This window comes from Mauremys reevesii, linkage group 1, assembly GCF_016161935.1.
Source record: "Mauremys reevesii isolate NIE-2019 linkage group 1, ASM1616193v1, whole genome shotgun sequence".
Lineage (NCBI taxonomy): Eukaryota > Metazoa > Chordata > Testudines > Geoemydidae > Mauremys > Mauremys reevesii.
The window spans coordinates 232486931-232514855 of NC_052623.1; the positions used below are offsets into that span (position 1 = coordinate 232486931).

At 43.0% G+C, this 27925-nt stretch overlaps 1 protein-coding gene across 2 annotated transcripts in view; it reads right to left on the reverse strand.

The window, feature by feature from the left end:
• Window positions 1-14262: 14262 nt before the first annotated feature.
• The window catches only part of CREBL2 (cAMP responsive element binding protein like 2), a 33825-nt gene continuing 20162 nt past the window's right edge, over window positions 14263-27925 (reverse strand). Inside the window, exons 2-4 of one of the 2 annotated variants that reach the window (XM_039508910.1) lie at window positions 25257-25454; window positions 23883-24030; window positions 14263-14952 (exon numbers count right to left, since the gene is read on the reverse strand). In XM_039508910.1, the coding sequence (XP_039364844.1) occupies window positions 14948-14952; window positions 23883-24030; window positions 25257-25454 (351 nt within the window). In that variant the 3' untranslated portion in view covers window positions 14263-14947. Of the gene's footprint in view, window positions 14953-21828; window positions 21892-23882; window positions 24031-25256; window positions 25455-27925 lie in introns of those variants that run through there. The other variant, XM_039508900.1, reaches the window with a different exon arrangement.

Here is a 27925-nt window from a genome sequence, read left to right on the forward strand (position 1 = left end):
AGGAGGAGGGCAGAAGATAGTCGTAACAGACACATAAGCCAGTACATTACAGGGTTACCTCTACATTATCTCAATACCAGTAAGAGATGACGAGTGGGGAGGTGAGGTCTTTTCTATATCTGTGTGATAACTGACTTTTAACTCTGGTATAAGAAAAAAGAGCATAGCTTGGTGCAGTTTTAGCCCAATGGGAAGTTGATAAGCACAAGAAGGGCTAGAGGTGGATCTATGGAGAGAACCTCCATCCTGCTATTGTAATCAGCATCACAACGGTACAGCTGTGAGTGTTGTAGTAAACCACAGCACTCCAAGCACCAGGCTCTTGGGTTCCTGTGAAAAGTGTGTAATTGTAGCCCACTGGTGTGTTACAGGGCCCAATCTGTGCCTGAGCTGCAGTATATAGGATTTGTTACAGCCCCTAACTATGGTGCTTTAGCATCTCATGTTTTAGGCCAGGGGTAGGCAACCTATGGCACGTGTGCTGAAGGCGGCACGCAAGCTGATTTTCAGTGGCACTCACACTGCCTGGGTCCTGGGTCTGAGAGCTCTGCATTTTAATTTAATTTTAAATGAAGTTTCTTAAACATTTTAAAAACCTTATTTACTTTACATACAACAATAGTTTAGTTATATTATAGACTTACAGAAAGAGACCTTCTAAAACATTAAAATGTATTACCGGCACGCGAAACCTTACATTAGAGTGAATAAATGAAGACTCGGCACACCACTTCTGAAAGGCTGCCGACCCCTGTTTTAGGCTTTGGAGGTCCCTAGTTCAAACCTCAGTGTGTCAGACAAGATAGCAGCCATCACATAAATACCAACGATACAAGACATAAACAGATTAAGAATAGTTTCAAAATCAACCAGGGGGGCTGTCCAGCAAAATGTGTACCAAGCTAACTGTGCCCCCTGGGTTTCTCAGGCCCAGTACCTGGGGTAACCTTTCTAGTCCATCCTTCTCTCAGAGAGCATTGAAAACTGGCATGTACATCCATCCTGCCATCTGCTGTCATGTCACCCACATGAGGCAGTTGCCTCATGCCCCCTGCTTGCTGTTGCTACTATTATATCTGGTCCCTAACAGCAACAGCCTGCTTTTCAGGGCCAGCTTCCCAGCCTTCCCTTCACAGAAGGCTCCTGCCTGTTGCTCACAGTCAGACACATACACCCAAGCCCCCCTGCGTGACAGTCACTTCATTTTCTAGTTCACTAGGCATCATGGAGCCCTCTACAGGCCAGATTCTGAAATGGCTCCCTTTCCCTCCCAGAATGGACTAAGGCCCAATCCAGCTCAGTCTGGAGAGGGTAACCAAGTAATGAGACATCAGGTTCCTAACACTATGAACTTGGGCCCAGATAAGGGTTACCACTGTTCAAATGCGAAAAACATGTCACCCCGCCCCCTCCACCCACACACACACACAAGGCAAGCCTGCCACAACCTCAACTCCCAACCACAGGCCAACTCTGCAATACCTTTCCCGCCTCCCACCTTCAACAGCCACTTATAGTATCTAGAGAGATAACACATATAAGATTGATGACATAGTTTTCTTTCTTAAGCTGTGGAAGTGGGAACACTGCAGCATCTTTAGCTGGGCACAGAAACTTTTAACATTAGATATCCCAAATGTATATTGTGATAACAATGCAAATCTTTAGACCCACGTGAAAAAAAAAAAGGCAGATTAAATTATTTTTCTGGCAACTGGCATATACATAAAAAAACCCAGCCAGGCTGGTCAAATACCAGCTAGGTGGTAACCCTAGCCCAGATCCACAGAGGTACTTAGCCACCTAAACCCCAGTTTTAGGCCCCATCCTAGTTTTAGGCTCCACTGTGATCCACAAAACTCCTACTCAGCTGCCACCTAACTGTGGTGCCCAAACTTACTAGACACCTTAACTTTCAGGGTAATGGAGGGAGAAGGGATTTGAATAAGGATCTCTCACATTAATTAATAAGTCATTGGATCAGGGGGACTGGACTCTGGATCTCCGCCCTCTCTAGTGGGTGTGCTAACCACCAGGCTATAGAGTCATTCTTTCTTTGGCCCAGTTATTCTATAATTATTAAGGATTCGATTTAGTCACAGAGGTCACAGATTCCGTGACTTTACCAGACCTCTGTGACTTTTTCGGCTTTTGCTGTTAGTGGCTACAGCTGGGGAAGGAGAAAAGGGTTGTGCCTTCGCCCATGGTGGTGGGGCTCGGGCTGTCAGTCCCTGCCCCAGTTATTTTTAGTAAGAGTTGCAGATAGGTCATAGGCGCCAGTAAATTTTTGTTTGTTGTTCAAGACCTGTCTGTGACTTTTACTAAAAATAACCATGACAAAATCTTAACCTTAATAATTATTTATCTGCAGTGGAACAGTTTCAACAGGAAAGACTGAGGGAGCCACACATCAGAATTTCCCATAGCTCAGTAGTTAGAGCACTCTGCTGGGAGCTGGCAACTTAGGGAATCCTTTCTTTCCCTAAGGCAAAGGGGGGAATTGAACTGGGGTGCTCATCCTGAGCAGGTGTTCTAACCACTGGGTTAAAAGTTATAAGGAGGGCACTGCTGCTGCCTGAGGCCATTTTGTGTGGCGTGAGCCAGGCACCTAACTCAGCTTCACAAGAAAGGACTTAGGCGCCTAAGCCACCTGACTGCAGGAGAAGTGTGCCTGGCTGTGGTCACAAGCAGAGATAGGCACCTCTCATTGGCTAACTTAGGCAAGGAGCCAACCAGCATGCTGGGTTCGTGGATCACACTGTAAGGCACCCTATCACTCCCCTTTCATTGCCAAGTTGCTTAGAGGCCTAACTCAGGATTTGTGAACCCCAGAGTTTTTGCAGTGATTTTCCATTGCGGTTAGACATTGCAGTGCTTTAGTCCCTTTGTGGATTCTGGTGTCTTTGGGAAGGGGAAGGAGGAGCAGGCCCTTGGAGTCTTCTGATCCACAAAACTCCAGAGAAATGGGAAGACCTGGCCAGCAGCAGCATTTAACAAAAATCCCTGCTGCATCAGCCTCCACTGGCACAGCCAATGATTTAGTATTGTTTCCCATAGTTCATTGTAATGGATTTTCTTTCCTCACAGCACTATATAATAGGAATTGATTAGCACTGTCGCCTTTGCTACTGTAATACCAGGATTGTTCACAACACAGGGTAATCATCTCTTCTTAAATAAGAAATATTTCCCTTTAGCTGAGAGGCTTATATAACTACAAAGATTCATGTCGGGTAACAATTAGAACGAAAGGTTTATGAGTTTAGGCCCATATTTTTAGGGTGACCAGATGTCCCAATTTTAGGGTTTTTTTTCTTATATAGGCTCCTATTGCCCCCCACCCCTGTCCTGATTTTTCACATCTGCTGTCTGGTCACCCTAGCATTGCTCCACTCAGTTTCATTTTCAAAAGAAAGTTAGGCATATAGGTAGAGGTGGATTATTGTTTTGTGGGGCCCTGGGCCAGAGCAAGTGTGGACCCCTCCCCACCCTTTCTGCCTGCAGTTGTCCCACACTCAGCACTCCTGCTGGGGAGCAGGGCAAGTCCCTGCACACCAACCCCACTCCCTGACAGAAGTGCTGGGTGGGCGGAGCAGGTCAGGGGCACCCATTTTTCCAGGGCCCCCCAATAGGCCGGGGCCCCCGGGCACAGGCCCCGTTGGCCCAGTGGCTAATCAGCTACTGCATATAGGAGCCAAAATCCAATTGGGATTTAAGGTCCTACGTGCCTATCCCTTTTGAAAATAAGATTTAGGCTCCTAAATCAGTTAGGCATTGCAATGATGAGCACAGAAATGTCTAAATATCTTTAAAACTCTGGGCCATTTTCATTAGGCATTAATCAATGCCCTCAAACAGCAAAATGCCTGTTATACCACAATAAGATTCTTACACCATAAGACATGAACCAGTCTAATTTCTTTCTTTGATGGGGTTATTGGCCAAGGGGGAAAGTAGTGGATGTGATATATTTTGATTTTAGTAAGCCCTTTACTGTCCCACATGAAATTCTCATATGCAAACTAGGGAAATGCAGACTAGATGAAAATACTATAAAGTAGGTGCACAGCTGGTTGAATTGGTCTGAAATCAACAAGATAAAATTCCATAAAGACCAGTGCAAAGTACTACAATCTGGAAGGAAAAATCAAATGCACAACCAGAAAATGAGGAATAACTGGCTGGGCAATAGTACAGCAGAAAAAGATCTGGGGGTTATAGTGGATTACAAATTGAATATGACCCAACAATGTGATGCAGTTCCAAAAAAGGATAACATCATTCTGAAGTGTATTAACAGAAACATATGTAAGATTCAAGAGGTAATGTTCTGCTCTACTCAGCACTGATGAGGCCTCAGCTGGAGTACTGTGTCCAGTTTCAGGCGTCACACTAACAAACATGGACAAATTGGAAAGAGTGCAAAGGCAAACAACAAAAATTATAAAAAGATTTAGAAAACATGACTTCTGAGGAAAGATTAAAAAATCGTGGCATGTTTAATCTTGGGAAAAGATTGAGGAGGGGGGACCTGATAACAGTCCTCAAATATGTTAAGGGCTCTTCTAAAGAGAACTGTGATGAGTTGTTCTCCATGTCTACTGAAGGTAGGACAATCAGCTTAATCCGCAGCAAGGAAGATTTAGGTTAGATATTAGGAAAACCTTTCTAACTATAAGGCTAGTTAAGCACTGGGACTGGTTACCAAGGGAGGTTGTGGAATTCCCATCACTGGAGGTTTTTAAGAACAGGTTGAACAAACATCTGCCAGGGATGGTCTAGGTCAGGGTTTCTCAACCCTTGATTCATCGCCAGAATGTTTCAAAGGGTCGCGTGGCAGCTCCTATGGCTCCGGTCCCATGGGGCTGGCTGGGTTCACCTCTCTGCTCCAAGCATTGCAACCTCTGGGGTCCCAGAACCACACAGGTTTGACCTAATCTTCATGATGACAGGAGTCCAAATAAGCCAAATTTGAGTGAGTGGCACTGGAAACCCATGAGCTAGGTCACAACTCCACTCACGCAAATTTGGTCCAGGCAGGGGGGAGGGGCCAAAGCTGAGCAGTGCTGCAACCCCAGAGGGCGCAATGCCCCGAGTAGAGAGCCAAGCCCAGCCAACTCCACAGCATAGGAGCTGCAGGAGCCACCACTGTGGGTGAGTGCCAAAGAGGCAGGATCCAGCTGAAACCACCCCAGGGCAGGACTGTAACCGGGGTAGGGCAGCTCAGGCCAGCCCCACATGGCAGGGCTCGGGGAGGGAACACCATCCATCCCCACCCCCTGACCCACCTCAACGAGTCTGGGTTCAGGGGGGGCAACCAAAATATCTAGGGGGGCATGTGACCCCCACATGCTTCTCCCCCTCATATGTCGCCTCTGGTAGGGGGTGCACATATGCTTACTCGTCCCAGGCGCTAAAATGCCTAGTTACAGCTCTGCCCCAGGGCCTCCACCCCCAGATTATTTACTGGGTCGCAACAGGCCATAAACATTTACAAATGGGTCCTGAGCCCAAAAAGATTGAGAACCACCGCTCTGGGTATACTTGGTTCTACTTCAACGCAGGGGGCTGGACTAGATGACCTTTTGAGGTCCCTTCCCTTTCTATGGCTCCATGATAAATTTAAGTATCTGAGAGGATGTACATTTTTGAAATAAAGCAGACTATCACACCTTATCCATAACTCTCAAGTGTAGTGAGCGCACTGCAAGGGATTTATTATCACTTGTCAAGTCATAAAGTTACCTCCAGTTCCACACAAATTTGATGTCTCCTCACTTTTATTGCTGAACATTGTTTAAATCGCAAATAATCATGTTGTTGAGGTGACAGAAGACTCATTTACACCAAAGGAATAGTTCCCACAGCATTTGAAAGTGTCCTGCATGATTCATTTCTTTGTGGCCCTCCTATTTGGTCTTTGTCACATGTTCTGCCCCACACTTGGGCCTTGGTAGGCAGTGGCTGATTATGCAATGAGCCAACGGGGCCCGTGCCCAGGAGCCCTGGCCAACTGGGGGGCCCCAGCAGAAATCCACCGCAGAGCAGCGGAAGCCCGGAGCCCTGACAGAATCAGTGGGGAGGACAGGGGCAGCCCCAATGCTCTGACCCGGGACCCCAGTAGAAGCGCTGGACAGGGTGGGATGGGAGAAGCCCCAGTGCCCAACCCCAGCAGAAGTGGTGAGCGAAACAGGGCAGGTGGGCAAAGCCCCCCCGCTTCAACCCTAGTCCCCAGCAGAAGCACCAGGGCGGGAAAAGCCCCAGCACCCCGACCCTAGTCCCCCACAGAAGCGCAGGGCAGCAGGGGAATCCCCAGCACCTGGACCCCGCTGTGGCCCTAGGACTGGAAGAGCTCTTATTCCCTGCCACGGCCTCAGGGCTGGAGGGGCTCTCACTTCCTGCTATGGCCCTGGGACTGTGGCAGGCGGACAGAGCTTCTCCAGTCTTGGGGCCACAGGAGGGGGCATAAAAGAGCAAATGGGCTGTGGGCCACAGTGGGGGTGGGGGTGGAATGGGGTGAGACCATGGATGGAACAGAGGCAGGGCCACGGGGGAAGGGTCAGAATGAGGAGGGGCTGTGGACAGGGCTGCAGGCGGAAGGGGAGGAACAGAAGCAGGACCATAGGCAGAAGGGGTGGAGAGGGATCCCCACTTGCTCTGGCCCAGGGCCCCAGGAAACCTTAATTCACCTCTGTTGGTAGGTTGAGAGGTAAGGTTTTGTCTACAGTGTAAAATAAAACAGTCACTCACAATGGTGGTTAGCAATGGTTTCAGCTGAAATTGCTGAATGCAGCACATACAGCACAGGACAGACTTTCAGCCGCATTTCATTTAATGCTGTTAAATCCTGCTCCAACAAAATAAATGAATGACATCAGTTGGTAATAAATGATTATCTAGTGGTTCATTTCCTGTTTATGACCTGAACATTTTTTATGTGAGGTTTTTCCTTTTCAAGATAATTGATGTTTCTTACTCTGAGGAAGACGCACGAGTTTTATCTTTCCAATGTTAAAAATGTATTCAATTAATCTAGCAGTATTTAGTATTTAATTAAAATATGTTTGGAGAATTAGAAGGTTTTCTTTTGTGAGAACCTTGAAAGACAGCAAGGAATATAGTTTCTTGATCACAGATATCCCTTTCACTGATCCAGTGAAATCCATTTTGATTTGGCTGAGTTGCAAGGGCTTAAAAGATGTACTTTGTGCACTGGCTTTTATGGTATGACGTATGGTAGAAACTCAGAGTTATGAACACCCCAGTTACAAACTGACTGGTCAACCACACACCTTGTTTGGAACCAGAAGTATACAATCAGGCTGCAGAGACGAGAAAAAAATAAAAAATAAAAATAAATTTAAAAAAGGCAAATACTGTACAGCACAGTACTGTGATAAATGTAAACTACTAAAAAAATAAAGTTAAAAAAAATTAACAAGATAAGGAAGATTTCTCTGCTTGTCTCATTTAAATTAAGATGTTAAAAGCCGCAGTTTTCTTCTGCAGTAAGTTCCAAAGCTGTATTCAGTCAATGTTCAGTTGTAAACTTTTGAATGAACAACCAGAACGTTTTGTTCAAAGCTACAAACATTTCAGAGTTCCGAACAGGCTCCGTTCCCGAGGTGTTTGTAACTCTGAGGTTCTAATGTACTAATGATCCCCCACTGTTCCATTTGGCTTCAAATGGCTGGGTAAGAAAGCTGAGTGATCTCCTAGCTGGCAAACACAGCAACAGTGATGTAAACAAAGCAAGGTGGCATAAGATCAGACACAGCTATTAGGACACAACAGTTCATCTACCTAAAGCACTGACTTAGAGGCGAAAGCTTCTATATCCTATTATGAAGCCTCCGATCTATCTCATCCTCCCAGGTCTGATTTTATATAATTTCCAGAATGGGTAACTTTGTTACCATGGCACATTCACTGGATTTTCTCCAAGTTCCCCATGACAAACAGAAAGCCTCTCTATTTTTCAAGGATATCTTAAATTAAACACAGGGAGCATAACATGTCATATGGAAAGGGGCAATAAGGAAAGAAACAAGAAAAAAAATGGAAAGTCAGTTTGAAGTAACATGTAATCATCAAAAGAACTATGACACCATTTACCTTGGGAAATCCTATCAACCAGTTGCAGGCAGTCACAGAGGGCCCTCAGTATCTTGCAGGATAGCCCTCCAAACATATGCAGGGTCCCAATTCTGCAAACACATGTGCATATACAAGCCTTCACATTTTGCAGCATCGGAGCCCATGTGAGGAGATTTTATGAACACGAGTCACACTTGCAATTTTAGCTTATACACCATGCAGGACCAGATCCTTACCTGGTGTAAATCAGCATACTAACATGCACCAGCTGAGAATGGTTCAAACTATCTGGGGAAAAGAACTGTGTATGATATGAATGGAAGCGATTGCAACAATTAAGCCAAAACCTTCTATTATATCCCAGTTCGACCAAAAAATGCAACTAGCTACAGCATGAATGTAAAGGTTCTAAGGTGAATTGGTTAGAACTGTGCATGAGAATCCAAACACTGACCCAACTCAAATACTGGGTATTAACTATTACTATTTTAAGAAACAGCTTCTTCTGTAAAGATATATAAGGTATTTCTTTAAAGTGCAATTTTAAGAAATAAAAAGATCTTTCCTTTTGCTCAGCATTTTATTTTATAATAAATATACAATGCTCTACCGGAGAGGGGGTGGGGGAGAATCACCCCATACGCCAGCATTATATTTCTGTAATTGAAAGAAAAATCCACTGTGGTTTCCTATTTTAAAATAGCAGAAGCTCTAATGCAATTCACCTGTTAATTTGACATTCACAGAAGATGAATATTCATACTCAGTCATGAGTAAGGTTGTCTTCCATTATCTATAAATCTTTGATTTTAAGAGGACACTGCAAGGTCAAACTGGATCCAAAATGTAGATTTTGTAACATATCTTTTACAAAGTCTGAGACCAAAAAAAAGAGTTTAATGGATTTTTTTTTAAAATTCAGATGATAGTTCAAATGCCTTAAAATTCAATGCCAACAATGCAAACTATGCAGCATTGTGTCAGCGAACAAGAACATGAAATGAAATTGACTAGAAAAAGCATGAAACTAAAAAGGATGTTTTCATTGTTCAAGCTCAGAGAAAAAAAATAAAAAAGGAAACTAACAAAAGTGAATAGTAAATTAGAATTTTAATTTTTTTCTGCACATAAATTAGATGAATAAAACTACCAGAGTGATAGTGTTAGTCTATAGTGCTGATTAATACAGGTAAAGATCTTTTTATGATTTTTTTTTTAAATAGGAGGCTAGATCACTCTCCCCCAAAAAGAATCTCTCTGGGTAGGCAGGGGGAGGAGCAGGCAGGCAGAGAGATTGAAAATTCAGAGGTTAAGTTGCAGTAACATCTCAAGCTTGGGGGGAGGGGGGCGAAAGAGGTGGGACGGGAGAAGAGGAAGAGTGGAGGTGGGGAGATGCAGAGCTTGCAGGGAACAAGACTTTTAAACTCCAGGTTATTTCAGGCAGAACTATGGTCCCTAGCCTGTACTCTAGCCTGTCACCTTCTCTGCCAGCCTGATTTCTGCCCAAGCCATGCTGTTCTTGGCTGGGTCCTCCTGTGGTTGAAAGGTAGCAGCCATAAAAGGAATTGATGGATCTTGGGACTGTATTAACTACCTATTGGCCTGGGTGGTGGGTATAGTGGGCCAGGTGAGGCTAAGCCTCCCCAAAGAGCCAGGTCACGGGTCCACCCTGAGCCCCTCTTCTCCCCCGCCCCCCAGCTTCCCACTCTTCCCCTGTGGCCCCGCCCACAGTGCTCCTCTTCCCACCATCCCTCAGCCTCTACCCCAAAGCTGGCAGCGCCTAGAGCAGGCAGGCTGAGGTGGCTGGGGCTGGAGGGCCAGGACTTGGGGCAGCTGGTGCTTGGGCCAGCCAGCGGGCCAGGGCTTCTCTGGCCACGGGGGTGGGGACTCGGGGCTCTGGCAGGAAAGGGGTGTGGAATTGGAGGGGCCTCAGGCAGAAGGGGCGGGGCCAGCCTCCCCAAACGGGGGAGTTCACGTGCTACCTGTGCCTACTGGATCTCCATAACTGACTGAGCACAACAGGCCTGATCCCCAGCATTTCAGCAGGGAGCCTCAGAGTCCCAGGGAAAGACAGCCTGTGTGAAAGAAAAGATGCCATAGGGCAGGAGCACCCTCCATGCTTTCATTGGCTACAGAAATTCCAGAGGCAATAATCCTGTGTATAATCTGCAGCCTAGCAGAATCCCTTTATAATAAAAGAGACAAAGATGTTTGAAGTAAAGTATATGCCACATAATATGAGGGAGGGGGAGAGAAAATCCGGTCTTACACTGTATATTTTCTATATACTGGTTAGTGGTGTTGTTTCAGGTTGCAGTTTGTGACAGCAAGGTTCTGCCCCCTATGACAACAGCAAAGGTGATAATTAGTTCTTTACATTTTGATTTGTACGACTTATTTCATGCAACCAGCGTGATGCAGAGAAAAACTGGGATGAATTCACCACTCACAAGAGTCCGTTCACCACTCTGCGTACAAACTTTTTTTCATTAATATGTTTACAAAACTGTCACTGTGCTAATTCAGTAAGAGGAGTGACTGTCAGAGGGATTAGACAAACCACTTATCTCCTCCTGCTGCTGCTGCCACTCAGCTCTTTGTTATTTGTCCAGGTGGGTAGGAAACTTCAGATCCATTACAATACCACTCCTGTAGTGGCTAAGGGAATGATTGTGTTAATTTTAATCAATGACAACATTAACTGCATACTTTAAACAAACACAAAACAATGGAAGTCCAAAATCTTTCAGTTTATTCACTACTATTAAAAGGCAAATTACTATTTCACTTCAAGAGATGACAGATCAGACCCAAAGAACAAGCTGTGTGAAATGAAGGAAGTGATAAAGATATCACAGTGCAGAGATGTATTTTGGAAAGCACAAGTGACTCTAAAACCTCACAGTTTGAGAAGAAAATACTCGTCTTCAGAGTATAGCTTGTCCCAGATGTGTACCACCCATTTCCACCCTTTTCTGTTTTAAAGTATCTGGAAGCGATTCTGATCTCAAACCAAATTAATATTGTAATTTTGTTTACTTGCGTGAAGTTACTCTTGTTTACACTGAGGCACAGTGTAGGCTAGCGGATAGAGCACTAGACCCTCCTGGAATATAACATTGTGGCAGTTATCACCAGATGGTGCTGTTACACTGGAAGATGATCTTGTAAGATTCTGTGTGCGAGTAAATGTTCAGTCTTGGGAAGACATGTGTGTGATGTTAGTTTTGTTATGCAAGGTTCTGGCTAGGGGGAGCAGTGTGAGCAGCCTGAGCATTTTCTCTCTCCCTTGGGCTCTGCTTGAAGTCAATATTTGAAGCAGAGTTGCTCCCTGGAAACTGGGCCATGGTTTTGGCTGAAATTCATGAAAAAGAGGATTGCTCTCCATGCTGTTTGTGACCATCACTGCTCCAGGACTGGAATATATATGTATATAAAACACGTTACACTTAAGGCTTATCTACACAGACACACTCAGGAGACCTGAGTTCTATTCCTGGCTCTTCCAGCAGCCTGCTGGGTGACATTGGGCAAGTTACTTTCCCCACTGTGTCTCACTTTCCTCTCTCTGTAAAATGGGTTGATACTGCCCTCCTTTGTAAAGTGTTTTGAGCTGTATGGATGTAAAGCACTATGTAAGAGCTAAGTATTACTTATATTATTGCTGATAAGACAGGTGAATTAGGCCCTTGGGACCAAATACTTCTCACACAAGTGCATTTTCCTTTGGCTTCAATAGGAGTTTTATCAATATAGATCAGACCAAAATTTAGCCTTCTGTCTTAGGGCACGTCTTCACTAGCAATGCTAAAGCACTGTCGCGGCAGCGCTTTAGTGTTGCTAGTGTAGTCATGGCAGATCACTAGGAGAGAGCTCTCCCAGTGCTCTTAAAAAAAACAAAACACCACACACCTCTGCAAGGGGCATGGCTCCCAGCGCTGGGGCACTGTCTACACTGGCGCCTTACAGCGCTGAAACTTGCTGCGCTCGGGGGGGTGTTTTTTCACACTCCATGAGTGAGAAAGTTGCAGCGCTGTAAAGTGACAGTGTAGACAAGGCCTTAGTAACGTTTTTCACTGCTGACAAAGCTTGAAGTGGGCAACACAGGAGTTTAAGGAACACGTAAACCAGCATAATCCAAATCCTAGAATGCTAAAAAAGACCCACAAATTTGCAAGAGACAGAAATGTTTAAAGTGTGCCCAGTAGATTTCAATCACCTATTAATGCTTTTAACTTCTGTACATTGTTATTATAGGCAAGTGGGGTTCTACCTTCCTCAAAGTGTAGTCAGTAAGCCAAGTGTTTTCAAGTAATGCCAGAGAACTGACATTCAGAGAGACATGACAGCTTCTGATGGGAGCTAAGATCAGGCCTACTCAGTCAAAGGGGCAAGGAGTGTCATAGCCAGGGGAAGAAGTGTTACAGAAGGGCTTTGGGTGGGGGGCAAAGCTGTCCTTACCCATTCGCAAAGTACACAGCTGTGTACTGCTCCAGTCCCTACTCCGCCTCTTCCCCATAGCCCCCGCCACCTGCTCCGCCCCAGCCCCACCCCCACTCCACCCCTTCCCCTGAGGACTGCAGCAGGGGTCGAGCCTGCACTCACGGGGCGGCAAGTGGAGCGACCCGGTCTCAACCCGCTCCGCACTGCCGGCTCCCAGCCGTGCCGCCGGTGAGTGCTGGGGGGCGGTTCCCCCCCAACCCCCAAGGCTGGGAGCCAGGGGAGCAGAGTGGAGCGGGCTGGGACCAGGTCACTCCACTTCCTGCCACCCCGTGAGTGTGGGGTCAGGCCCGCCTGCAATCACTGAACGGCAGGAAGTGGAGTGACCCGGCCCCAATCCGCTCCGCTCCGCTGGCTCGTGCTGGTGGGTGGTTTCCCCCCTGCCCCCCAAGCCTGCTCCTGCCCTCCCTCCCTCCCCCCCCCCCGCAGAGGCCTGGGGCCAGCCCCTCCTCCCCGCATGGAGGCCTGGGGCCACACAAACACACACCCCCATGGCAGGGGCTGCATAGGGCACCAAAATGGCTAGGGACGGCCCTGGGGGCAGGGATAAGGCACAGGGGAATTTCCAAGTACTGCCCAACAAACAAACAAACTGAAAACCAATCCGGCAGCCTAGACATAGACAGAAGAATCTATATGTGGAGCAAAGGGTCAGAGAGAAGCGTTCTCACAACAGCAGGTATTAGGAATATTCCATAGCTTTTCCCATCAAACTAGATGGCAAAGCTATAGGACACCAATGGTACACCACTGCTGTGGCCAGCACCACGTATTTTAAAATCAAATTTATTTGCCAGCTTCCAGGGAAGAAGGATTGAATGGAGAAACCATCATCCAACATGCTGGTTCACTGAAACATACGTTTTGCAATCCACTTATAGCCTCTGGTCCCAGAATGGAATCTTACTTTATCACCAGAGCGCCACTTAGCTCCACTGTTGCTAACAGTTGGTCAGCATTTTCCACCCTCACTTTGTTATATCCCCCACCCAAAGACAACATGGCATATACATACGCTTGGAAGGATTTGATTTTTATTGGTCAATGTCCGTAAATGTCAATTTTATCATACACAAACATGAAAAAATATTTCCATTGATAACTGAAATTTACAGATAAGCAAAGTACGTTTTCAAGCAGCATTTTTTTATTATCAGGGTTTGATTTAAGGATATTTATTTTGTATATTTCAACATATGATGTTGACAATTTGTTTTAATAATGGCTATGAAGCTTTAACTTTTTGAATCTCTATGTCTACTCTTGATTATTGTCTCCCCCACCCCATTTTCTGACCCACCCCCATAATTTCCTGCAATTGTCAATATTTAAATCTATAGAAATCAAAAAATGCCTAAAATCCCTAATTTTGTGCACCTGTAAAAAAAAATATCACTAACGTAGGAAAAAACACTTACAAATAAACATCAATATTATATTAAAGAAATAATCGAATTCTGCCAAGCCTATGTATGCAAAAACTATGGCTTGAAGCCATCGTTAACAGTGTAATTAATTAAAGCTAGTCTTGAGTTAAAGGGGAACATAAGACCAAGTGGGTTTACTCCTCCATTGTACCCAGAAAAAGCTTCCATTGACTAGAGATCAGGCCCACTGTAAGTTCAGTGACTTCAAAAGTAACTGAAAACCAGTGTTTCTTTTTAAAAAAAAATGAGGTGTTGCTGCAATTCATTAGTAAAGAAATAAGGCCCTTAATATTTTCTAGTCACAATTTAAAGGAGACAAGACAGAGAATAGCAATGCAAATGACAGCATCACTAATACATATTAACAACTTCTGGGAGAATGGCTAAAGGGAGATGTTACAATGTATGCCACATATGCATACGACAAACACAAATTCAACTTGATCTTGGTCTGCTGATGCAATATCAGGAGCATGAGGCCTGCAGATTAAAAGGACCGCCCCCGCAAGTAACCAGCATAAAAAGTAATAAACAAATTAAATTATACAAAAAGCCAAAACCAAGAGAACATTACATAGTATTAACAAGAGAGAAATTTAGTGTTAAGGCTGAAATTGTGTCTTCCCCCTCCCTACAGAAGGGGTATCGATATCAGATGATCTTACATGTCACATATGCTACAATACTTAAGCATGCATTGGTTAAAGTCGAATTTCAGCCTTACCTCTGAATTTGTATACATTTGTGGGCTAGTGTCAACCTCTTTATGGTGATATTAACACTGATTTTTGTGGTGTAACAATTAAAAAGATCACACAGAACAGACAGCAAACAGAACTCTGAAGCAAAATTTTCTCCATTCTTTCATGGGATGCCAAGCAGGATTGGATTCACCGCTGACTTCCATATCAGCTGAACAACTTTCACCCTGAAAAAGAAAAATCAATCATAATCACAAGGACTGTTCTACACATAGTCATGGTTTCAGCTGTCAAGAAAAAGAAAAGCCTTTTGAAATCTAATACAATTTAATAACTACGTGTAGGTTATAAAATTCTTTTGAAAAGCACTTCATGAAATCCAGATTCGTCGGTGAACACTTATTATCCAATTATGAAAGCAAACCATGACTGATGGGTCTTAAAAATATATATAATTAGCCAAAACGTCCTCTGTAAAGTGGCAGATATACAAAATCCATTCCCTCACATTTTTCATGATTTCATACATCAAATAAATACCTGGGATGAAAAAGGGAAAGATTTACAGTGGTTTTTTTTCCTTACAATTATCTCAGAATTCCTTGCACCTGATTCACCACTGCTTTACTCCAACGGAACACCTGCATAATTCCATTAGAATCACCTGAGTTCATTAGTATAATACTGGTGGAATGTAACAGGGAATCAGGTCCTTCCTGTCTACTTCATGCACATACAAAACACAGCAGAACAGTGTGCACAGAAATTAAGTGCTGGGTTTTGTTACAAACCTAAGAAGTGCTAGGGTTCACCTAACAAGGTTTTGGGAAATCTTTGGATAATTTCTATCCCCATACCCACACTCCCCCCAACGGGCCTAAAGTCCTAACGGACTTATACATTTCTTTTGTGATAGGTGGAGATCTGAGATGCTCTCCCCTTCTCCTTCAATCTCTCTAGGAAATAGCCAGCTGCCTGCATGGCTATAGCTAAAATGGTGGAAGGGGGACAGGGAGGGAAGGTCAAACACCTCTTTCACTGACAGGAATTATGGAGGAGAGTCACTTTATTATCTAGTGTACTGGATGGCATCCCGACTTGAAGGACCAGATTTGTTCTTTATTGGGAGCTGTCTTGTGTACAGACAAGATCCACAAGCAAAGGGTACCGTGTGTGCAAGAATAAGATTAGTTTTAAAACACCAGTTTCCAAGTGGAGCTGATGAATTTAATGAGCCCCAAAACGAAGGGCTCATGAAGATTAACAGAGTTTAAGGTGAGAGAAACATTTATAATCTAGTTTGACTTCCTGCATAACACAGACCATAGAATTTCATACAGTGATTCCTGAATCAAGTTCAATGACTTGTTATTGAACTAGAGTGTCTGAGGCAAGCCAGGAGGATACCAAATAGACTGCTGTTTGGACCATCTTTACTAACTGTCTAGCTATGCCAGCATACAGCTGTCTGATACAGACAGCAGCACCTGTGCCTACACTTTTTTGATTTGCAGCATAGACAACTCAATTACAGATCATAGTCATGACATAGGCTATAACATATTTCCTTTACCTAATTCTATAATCATTTTATCCCACCCAAAACAACGGTATGAAAACAGAAATACACTATGTGTGCCAGATGACTGTGGACCGGCATCTTGGACAGGTTCCTAGACGACCAATGGCTGGCTAATCCAGAAAGCCACACCCATTAATGAGGTGAAGGGCAGCAAATGCAAAAGCTGTTGCTCACCATGATGGGAAATTTAAGGTGGGGGTGTGTTAGGGTTTACACACACACACACACTCTGAACTCTGGGGTGCAGATGTGGGGACCCGCATGAAAGACCCCCTAAACTTATATACTACCAGTTTAGGTTAAAACTTCCCCAAGGCACAAATTCCTTTCCTTGTCCTTGGATGGTATTGCTGCCACCACCAAGTGATTTACACAAAAATTCAGGGAAGGGTCACTTGGAATCCCTATCCTCCCAAGCCTCTTCACCCCCTTTCCTGGGGAGGCTTGAGAATAATATACCAACTAATTGCCTTAGCAAGGTGAGCACAGACCAGACCCTTTGTCTTCAGGACACAGAAATCAAACAGGTTCTTAAAAGAAGAACTTTATTATAATGAAAAAAGTAAAAGAATCACACCTGCAAAATCAGGATGGAAGGTAACTTTATAGGGTAATAAAAAGATTTAAAACAGAGGATTCCCCTCTGAACTCAGCTTCACAGTTACAAAAACAGGAATAAAACTGCCTTTGTAGCATAGGAAAATTCACAAGCCCAAAACAAAAGATAACTTAATGCATTTCCTTGCCCTACTTACAATTTCTCTGGTTTTAGATGGATTATTCCAGGTATATTTTCAGGAGATACTGTACCTGCGTGGCTTCTCCCTCCGTCCAGCGAAGAAACAACAAAAGAGAACAACAAACAAATCCTTCTCCACCTCACCCCCCCATTTGAAAGTATCTTTCCTCATTGGTCCTTCTGGTCAGGTGCCAACTAAGTTATTTGAACTGCTTAATCCCTTACAGGTAAGGTGATTTCAGTACAGCTGCCAAAGAGGGATTTTATGCTACTCTTCCCTTTATGTTTATGACAGGGTGGAAATTCCAACTCCTGTTCCCCACCCCTTAAATAAATTTATTGTGCAAGAAACCTTCAAATGAGCTATCATAATGAAATAATTAAAAATAGAGGGAGGGAGAGAAGACGGTATAATGAAGTATTTAAAAAAAATTAAATCGACTGTCAGCCTGGTCAACATGAGAAACTTAAAATACTGGCTTCTGCAGCTAACTCAGTCGTCTTCACCTTCGTTTTCCTGTTTGTTCATAATCTGGAAAAGAAAAACAAGCTTTCCTGCTTTTTCAGGTCCCAAATGATTTCTCAATTTGGAATGAATTAGTCCAAAGGAAGAAAATATTCTTTCTACACTGGCAGAAGAAGCTACTGCTGTTAAAAGTGAGATTATCACTTCGACAGTCTCTGAATCCAAGTGTTTAAGTGACTTCCACCAGTTCACTGGTGTGACTTTCTTTAAAACATCAGCAGCAAACATGTATTTCTTGAATGGTTCTTATTCCCAAACTGGGTCTCTTTTACGGCCTGCTGCCATTATAGGTTTTCCCTTCTAGTGAGAGAATGGTATGGTAGATCTCAAATCAATGAAGGCTACACTCAGAAAGATCTCAAGACTTCTGGAATATGCTGCTCAAACAGTTTCACTTTTGATTCTAATGCCTGTCCCTCCCTTCTCACATTTATCTCCAGACTTCTTCTCCTTGTCCAGATCTGTTCTGCCCCCAACAATCTGTTCATTGAACTTCTTGAAACTGAACTTTTAGAGAGAGGTAAGGGATTGACTCTGTGTACACAAATTTGCAGAGGGACAAGAGAGTTGAGATCTTTTATTTCTCACCTCTATATATTTATTAATTTTAAAACATTTTTGCTGTTAACAACCATGTTATCTCTGGAGACACAAATACACAGTTTGAGAACTGCAAAACTAAGCATCTCTGATGGTATCTTCTAGACTGAGCACTCAGTCCCATTAGATAGATAGAAAGATTAATCTAAATAATCTATACAGAAGCCCATGGAACCCCATAAGATTAGGTCCCTAATCCATGAACTATTGGAACTCATTTATAAAACTTTTCTTAAACATTACATGAATATATTGTCTGATACTATAGAATTAGATTTTATAATCCCTATTCCATTATGAGATATCTTTGAGCTATAATGTATCTATCTTTAGATAAAATACTTTTTGAGGAAAAAGCCTATAAAAAAATCCGATTTAAAGAAAAAAATCCGATTTAAATAAAATAATTGTTTTTGTTTTTTTAAAGAATCATTGATTTTTTATTCACCCTGAGCAGTGTCTATTCAGCTATCCACACAACCTCATGCTGGACAACGAGGATATAAAGGGCTGACCAGGCAAACCACCCTCAGCAATTCCTTCTCTATCTGTACATCAAACAAAGACTGTCCAAATCAGGAGGAGGAGGGCAGGTAGTGGAAGAACTACAATTACTGTACAGGTTGAGTCGCCTCTTCTTCAAGTAGTGTCTCTGTGGATGCTTCACTTCAGGTGACTCCCAAGTAGTATCCCCAGAGGGAGGAGGAAGTGAGCTTCAGAATGGAGTCCACGACTGAAGACAGTACCGCATTACAAGCGCCACATCCAATCTGGCAGCATGGATCAAGGCATAATAAATACTTAGAAAAAGCATGCACTGAGGCCCATGTTGCAGCTCTACATATCTCAGACACTAGAATGATTTTGAATAAAGCTGTGGATGTTGCTTCTGATCTCGCAGAGTGTGCTATTATCCCCAGGGTGGACAGAGCACCTGCTGTGTCATAGCAAGTTACAATACACCCAGAGATCCATCTTGAAAGTCTCTGGGCGGAGATTGAGAATCCCTTGGATCTCTCGGCAATGGAGACAAACAGTCTAGGTGATTTTCAAAACTGCTAGCGCCTACCTAGATAGAAGGCTAATGTCCATCTAACCTCTAAGGTATGAAAGCAGGTCTCCAGCTGAGACTTACGTGGTTTTGGGAAAAACACCAGTTGATGAATGGACTGGGTAAGATGAAAACCCAATAGCACTTTAGGTAAGACCTTGAAAGATACTGTGAATGGGAGCGGAGGGCCATCAAGGCCGCAATTTCCCCAACCCTACAAGCCAACATGATAGCTACTAGAAAAGACCTTCTTCATAGATAAATGAAGTAAGGAGTAGGTTGCCATAGGTTCAATGGAGGTCTTATGAGATATTTGAGTACCAGGTTGAGAACCCAAGTTGGAGTGGGATCCTTAATCCGGAGGTAGAAGCTCCTCAAAATCTTGAGGGCATAAGGTGGGCAAATATGGAAAGTCCTTCTAGTGAAGAATGAAATGCTGATATTGCGGCCAGGTGAACCTTAATCCAGCTAACTGATAACCCTGATTTCTTTAGGTCCAGCAGGTAATCCAGTTTGGCTGTGAACAAGGTGGATGTAGGCACAAGTCGGCGATGGTGACACCACTGGTTGGATCTTTTCCATTTCTGAAGATAAGTTATTCGAGTTGACTCCATTCTGCTGTTTAGTAATACTTGTGGTATCTCTGTTGAGCAGGTGGACTCCAATCCTATAAACCACGGAGAAACCATGATCAGAGATGGAGGACTCCTAGTTGGGGTGAAGCACATGACTTGCATCCTGGGAGAGGAGATGAAGAGTGGTTGGAAGCTTGAACACCAGATGGACACACAGGTGAAGCAGGTAAGGATACCAAGCTTGTCTCATCCATGTCAGTACTATAAAAATAAGCCTAGTCTTGTTGTCTGATCTTGTTCATCACTCTTAATATTACCAGTATTGGAGCGAATGCATGGAAGTCCAACTCCCATTCATAGTCTTGGGAGAAGCTCCTCTGAGCACATGGGCTGAGACATTCTGGACTCCAGGAGAGTAAACGGCTGAGATCTGAATCTGATGGACTATATAACCAGTTCCATAAATTTACAGCATCAGCGCACAGGGTGGGGGATCTTGCTCCTCCCTGTTTGCCGATATAAAATATGCAAGCCACATTGTCTGTCATGATCCTGATTGATTTGCCCTGATGAGGGGTAGGAACTGAAGGCAGGCATCCTTGACTGCCCAGAATTCCAACAGGTTGATATGGAGACTGGTTTCTCAGGCCATTCAGGTATGCTCCCCAACCCAATAGTGATGCATCCATTCACAATTATTGTTGGACCAGGACAATGAAAGGAATGTCTGCACAGACACTGAGTTGATTTTTGCGCCAATCTAAGGAGTTCTTCAACTGGAGGGGAACCGTGACCTGTTTGTCCAGGCTGTGTCAGGCTGATGAATAGGTCCTTCTGAGACATCCCTTGAAGCAGCGGAGACGTAGTCTTGCATGCTCAGTCACAAAGGTGCAATCAGCCATCTGATCTAAGAGCTGTAAACAGTTCCTTATTGTACAGGGGCTTCCTTGAACTGTCCCAACCAACCAGATCAGACACAGTTATGAATCTGTCTGTGGGAGGGTAAGCCCTGGCCGCCGACTAATCCAAGTACACCCCTATGAACTGTATTCTCTGTACAGGTGCTAATATGGATTTTTTTTTTTTTTAATATTTAGCTGAAGACCCAATTCCTGGAAGAGAGAAAGGGCCATCAGGATACCAGTCAGTACTGCTTCATAAGGTCAGCTCTGAGTAGCCAATTGTTCAAATATAGGAAGACTAAAATAGTTTCCCACCAAAGGTAGGCAGCTAGAATCTTTGAGAACAGGGATGTACTCAGTATTGAAAATTATTCTGACCCAGGGTAAAATGCAGCTATTTCCTGTGGAGAGGGTGCTGTATCACTATATGGAAATAGGTGACCTGTAGGTCGAGGGCCAAAAACAATCTCCAGCCCCTAGATAAGGAATTATAGCTACCAGAGTCAATATCCTGAACTTCTGAGACTTTACAAATTTGTTCAGTAGTCTTAGATCCAAGATCCATCTCCACCCTATGTCCTTCTATGGCACGAGGAAATACTTTGAGTAAAACCCTTTCCCCATGAGAGGAGATGGACAGGCTTTATTGCTCCTAAATGAAGATGATAGTGCACTTCTTGTCTCAGTATAGTCTTGTGAGAGGGGTGCCTGAAACTGGTTGAAACTATAATAAAGAACAATATTGTCAGACATATAGATGAACATAATTTGTTGAGGAAGAGTCAACATGGTTTTAGTAAAGGGAAATTATGCCTCACCAATCTACTAGAATTCTTTGAGGGGGTCAACAAGCATGCGGACCAAGGGGATCCAGTGGATATAGTGTACTTAGAGTTTCAGAAAGCCTTTGACAAGGTCCCAGAATATAGAGGCACAGGGCAAGTGGGTGGGATATAAAGGAAGCAGTACATGGCAGGTGGGATTGGGAGGCAGTTGGCCCACTGTTGGGGGTAGGAGTGTAGACATGTTTCAGTTATGGAAATGGAGAGAAAGAAAACTGCAGCAAAAGGGGGTGGTGCGGGTTCTGAATGAAAGAAAAATACTTGCCAATTTTTAAAAAGGGCTCCAGGGGTGATCCCGGCAATTACAGGCCTGTAAGCCTGACTTCAGTACTGGGCAAACTGGTTGAAACTATAATAAAGAACAATATTGTCAGACATATAAATTAACATAATTTGATGAGGAAGAGTCAACATGGTTTTAGTACAGGGAAATCATGCCTCACCAATCTACTAGAATTCTTTGAGGGGATCAACAAGCCTGTGAACCAAGGAGATCCAGTGGATATAGTGTACTTAGATTTTCAGAAAGCCTTTGTCAAGGTCCCTCACCAAAAGCAATAACGCAAAGTAAGTTGCCACTGGATAAGAGGCAAGATGCTCTCATGGATTGGTAACTGGTTAAAAGATAGGAAACAATGGATAGGTATAAATGGTCAGTTTTCAGAATGGAGAGAGGTAAATAGTGGTGTCCCCCAGGGGTCTGTTCTGGGACTAGTCCTATTCAACATATTCATAAATGATCTGGAAAAGGGGTAAACAGTGAGGTGGCAAAATTTGCAGATGATACAAAAAAGATAGTTAAGACCCAGGCAGACTATGAAGAACTACAAAAAGGATCTCTCAAAACTGGGCAACAAAATGGCAGATGCTGATAAATGCAAAGTAATGCACATTGGAAAGCATAATCCGAACTATACATATAAAATGATGGGGTCTAAATTAGCTGTTACCACTCAAGAAAGAGATCTTGGAGTCATTGTGGATAGTTCTCTGAAAACATCCACTCAATGTGCAGCAGCAGTAAAAACAGCAAACAGAATGCTGGGAATAATTAAGAAATGGATAGATAATAGGACAGAAAATATCATGTTGCCTCCAAGGTATGCCCACATCTTGAATACTGTGTGCAGATGTGGTCGCCCCATCTCAAAAAAGATATATTGGAATTGGAAAAGTTTTAGAAAAGGGCAACAAAAATGATTAGAGGTATGGAGCAGCTTCCGTATGAGGAGAGATTAATAAGACTGGGACTTTTCAGCTTGGAAAAGAGACGGCTGGGGGAGCTATGATTGAGGTCTATAAAATCATGACTGGTGTAGAGAAAGTAGATAAGGAAGTGTTGTTTACTAATTCTCATAACACAAGAACTAGGGGGTCACCAAATTAAATTAATAAGCAGCCGGTTTAAAACAAACAAAAGGAAGTATTTCTTCACACAATGCAGTCAGCCTGTGGAACTCCTTGCCAGAGGATGTTGTGAAGGCCAAGACTATAACAGGGTTCAAAAAAGAACTAGATAAATTAATGGAGGATAGGTCCATCAATGGCTATTAGCCAGGATGGGCAGGAATGTTTGCCAGAAGCTGGGAATGAGCGACAGGGGATGGATCACTTGAAGATTATTTGTTCTGTTCATTCCCTCTGAGGCACCTGGCATTGGCCACTGTCAGAAGACAGGATACTGGGCTAGATGAACCTTTGGTCTGACCCAGTAGAGCTATTTTTATGTTCTTATGTCTTTATAACCTCAGTACACAAAAAGCATGCGCACATGCATGCACGTGCATAGTATTACAGGGGCTGCTGATAACAGCCCTTTTACTTAGACAGCCTAAAATGATTCATTAGAAAGAATTCTCACTACCTTTTCTTTGGGAAGTTCTCACAACTCCATTGTTTGCAACAGGCCTTTGATATTCAGCAGGGGAAAAGCCTTCACACTTATAAAGTGCCTTTTCTTTGGCCCATGAAATTCCATTTACCTTTTGCTAAGATATAATTTGTTAAAAGTTGCAGTTTCCCTTCTCTTGCTTGCATTCTACAGAACAGGTCAAATGTTTAATATTTCATCATAGGGAAAACATCTTCTGCTCTGAAACATGTGTCAATTTCACTTGAAAATTATCACCCAGCTTTGCAGCTACTACAAGAGCACGTGTTGTACTTGTTTATGTAAATATCACATAAAGTCTTTATACATCCCACTAAACCCTTTGTCTCAATGCTACAATTGATCATTTGTGTATGAGAACACATCCTTATGCATCTGCCTACCAGCATGGCACTCCTACACGAAGAAAGACTCAGTTCCTATTTTGTTATCGCAGGCATGATACTCACAGGGATTGTTACTGTGTGTTTCTGTCTTCCCAGCCTTGGCAAGTTTGGTTGAGTTCTGATGTGATTTGCTTTGCTCTTCTCCCGTTAGCAAGGCTTTTATTTCAGAGGGGATTTTCCCTTGGTCCATTGCCATGCACCACTGCTTGTACTGAAATATGCAAACACACATTAAAAGCATTAGCAAACTGGTAAGATCACATTAGCAGACAAAACAAAGCTGTATTCTTTACCTTCTGGTATCTTCATTTAAGGTCTGAATTTACTAGACTGGAGCCTTTTACATGATTGCTGATGAGTCAAGCGTGTGTCCGTGACTGCATACCTGGCCTGAGTAAATCTTGCTTCAGTTAATAAAACTACTACTGGTGGCAGTGCTACATACAACAATACAGTAATTATTTAACTGCAAGGAACACTGTGTACATTTACTGGCATGTCAATAGGCAGAATACTCTTCCAGCTCACCACTTTTTAAAACAACGATTTCACATCAATCTAATGCTGGCGGAAACTCAGGAGTTCTTTTCCGGTACTTTGCAAGCGAGAATTATGGGAAGCTTCCCTTCCTTTCAGCCATATCATAACTAATTAAAACTTCCTCATTAATGGGCTACAAAACATACAAACTTTTTTGGTTTTGAGGGACAGAGGGGTGGGAAAATAGAGGTTACCAACCTAACCTCTACTGGTTAAACTATAAATAAAAGCTACCAATCAAAGAAGAGAAAGTAAAGGATTGTTGTTTGACTATCACCTGATTCTTAAACAAAGTTGATTATTTTGGGTAGCTCAGAACACAGCCTAACAAAGACTAAATTTCCAACCAAAATCTCAATTTTTCAAGCTCACTTTTGCCCACCAACTTACTGTGCCTGCGAAACTGTACATACACTCATTTTGTGCACACAATGAGAACTGGACAGCTGAGCAACCAACTACACAATCTACACATACAAATACTATTTTGAGCATGGAGAGTCAGCCACATGCACAAAAGCAAAGGCTGGCTGAACATGTCTACAAACTACAGATGACTCTACATATCAATATTTCAGTACGCCCCTTCCCAGCCTTTGAAATCAGACACTTTCCCAGATATAAGAAATAAGACTTTAAGATGACATACTCATGCACAGCAGTCACCTTGCTTACCTATATCTAGTACAAATATGACTAATCTTGTAAACCTCTTCTTATACCAGGCTCATATTCAACATGCAAACCAAGCAAGCACTTAACATATTTGTTCTTGTGATTTTGACATCGTATGCCCTAATCATGCTCTCATTTAAGTCAATAGCAAAACTCTCAATGACTTCAATAAGAGCAGGATCTAGCCCAAACCCAGGTTTAAGTTAGAAGAAAATTCCTTACCATTTCCAGCTCTTCTCTAAGTGCACAGATTGCTCTCTCTCTGCTTGATACCAGCTCTTCTAGATACTGGTATCTCAGCTTCTTTCTCGCTCTGCATTCTCTCGCACTCTGACGACTTCTCTCAAGTTTTGCCTTCAAATCTATTTTGGCTGGTTTACGACCTCGTTTGCCTGGTTTCTTTACTTTGCCGCCGATCACCTATAAGATGACAGTAAATTAAACTTCCATTCAGCTGGGGCGGGGGAATAAGCATGAACCTCCTCCTGTTGTGGGGAGGGGAGCCTACTGCTGGGAAATTTATTGTGAAGGAATAAAAATGATATATAAAATCAAAGCAGCAATATTCCATCAAATTATATGATGCCTCAAGCGTAGAATTTAGCTATTTTAGTTGATACTGGATAACAGAGGAAGAAGAGTTTACTTTTTATTTTGGGGGGCTGATGAAAGAAGTTATAAAACAGCAGCAACAAGGACTTCTTAATGTGAAGTCACTGCTCAGGCAGCTGTACTGTGAGCTCCAATATGACCTGGAGAACCATTTTGCAGAAGCACAAAAAGATCAGTCAACTCATCAGCCAAGTCTGAGAGCCTGTTTGAGCATCAACTGCCATTACGAACCATTACATGCAGTGAGGAATCCTGTCCACTAGGGATGTTAGAGAACCCCGAAGTCAGTATGGAGTTTAGCATCTTAAACTGGCGTTTATGATTATATAATAATTCTAACATTTGTTTAATAAAATTACAAGCTTGATTTCCAAATTCACAAAAGAGAAAAATCACAAATTAAAAGTACTAGACAGAAAAAAATATATATACAAATCATGGCTTCAGCCAAGCTTTCTAGGGTCTCATGCAGACATAAGTCTAAAAAAAATAATAATAAAAAATATAAAAATAAAAAGAATCTATTCATCAATATGAGGTAGAGGCACTTCTTGTTTCAAAATACACTTTACAAAAGGAATCTAAATCTATATACAGAGACTTGTGCATCTTAAGATCAGCTCTGCAAAGTCAGACTCACCCCTAAATTTTTTTTTTGTTTTTTCAATAAATGACAAAAGTATTGTCTACATGGAGATAGGCAGGTACAGTAGATTGTCTGTGTTGTTAAGTTTTCATGATTTTGCAAGGCTAATCTTAAATGCTTTATTGATACACGGAACAGCAATACTGTAAAAGTTAATAAATTAAGAAATATTTCATGTTACAGTTTCTCTATAATCTTGACTCCCCTCTCCCTTAGGCTTTTACCAGTCCATCTAACTGTATATTCATTTTTTTATTCTATAGATCTTCATTAAAAAGACAATAGTGGTAATGACTATGAATTACCTAAGGCAACACACAAGGCTTGCTCCTCAAAATCTAAATTACATTCTAAACCAAAAAGCCCTCTAACCATTGCCTCACTATAACTATAATGTTACATACAGTAACTTGAAATAATTGTATAGAGCTACAGCATATTCTTATTTTACAACTGTATACTGTAGCATCTTCCATCTCAAAGTATATAGACTTACACTCTTTGGAGCAGGCACAGTCTTTTTGTTATGTGTTTCCATAATATCTATTATGGTGAATTGGGGTTTCTAAATGTTACGGCAATAAAAAATTAATAAAAAATAGGGAATCATGCAGTACCACCAAAGTGCAGCCACCACGGTGATACAGGTTATGCTACCCGACAGTGAGAAGTAGTAAATGTTGGCCATGGATACCAGAACAAAGCTCTATTCTTTCAAAGAGTACCACAAAATTGTTGATGTCCTTGCAAATCAGGCAGAACACCTCAGATGTTAAAGTTTCATACCTGAAAGCACACACACATGCACGCTCACAGCAAATTATGTAACATTCTATTTATGTGCCACAGAAGAATGAAGGGCCAAGTTGACCCTGATGGGATTTGAAACCATGGTTCCAGGGAGTCTATTCTAACCCTAGTCCATCCCACCCGCATCCTCTTAGTTCTGAGTCATTTCCAAAGGAATCTATGACAGATTTTAGTTAACTGGTAATTTGGTTACATTTCCATTCTCAATGTCCTTCCGTTCTATTCCACTCCCTCTCCTGTCCCAGCACTGCCACCTCCACAGGAACCGAATGCGTACTCCATGTAAAGTACCCGCCAGCCGGCTGCACGATCTGCAGCCGGTCCGTTTCCAAACCGCGCCAAGGAAGCAGCTCTACGTGCTCGTGCTCCACACCCTTCATTTCCTCACCCTCGTGTCCCGCCCTGACACCAAGTGGCGGGACCTCCTGCCACCTCTGGAGGGTGAGGAGCCCCGGTGGGCCAGCCTGTACTCCACCCTGATCCCGAGGCCCGTCGGGGACATCAGTTGGCGGCTACCATTACTGAATTAGGAGAACCTACTTTAAAATGTACATTTCAAAAACGCAGTATGCAGAAAGGAATAATTTTCTACCATTTACTCCTCAATTCCCCTCCCAACATAATTTTGCTTCTAATGCAGAGGCAGCACCTAGATTTCTTTCAAACCCGATATTGGTGCTATTACATGCAGTTGCTCTGCAAATGTTTTGCTAGGCATATAGCCCACGCTACCAACCAAAAAGAAACTCTCACTGTAGGGTGATTAGAATCCTTCAGTTTGATGAGCAGAGCACTGGGACTTTCCTCTACACCCAATACCTTC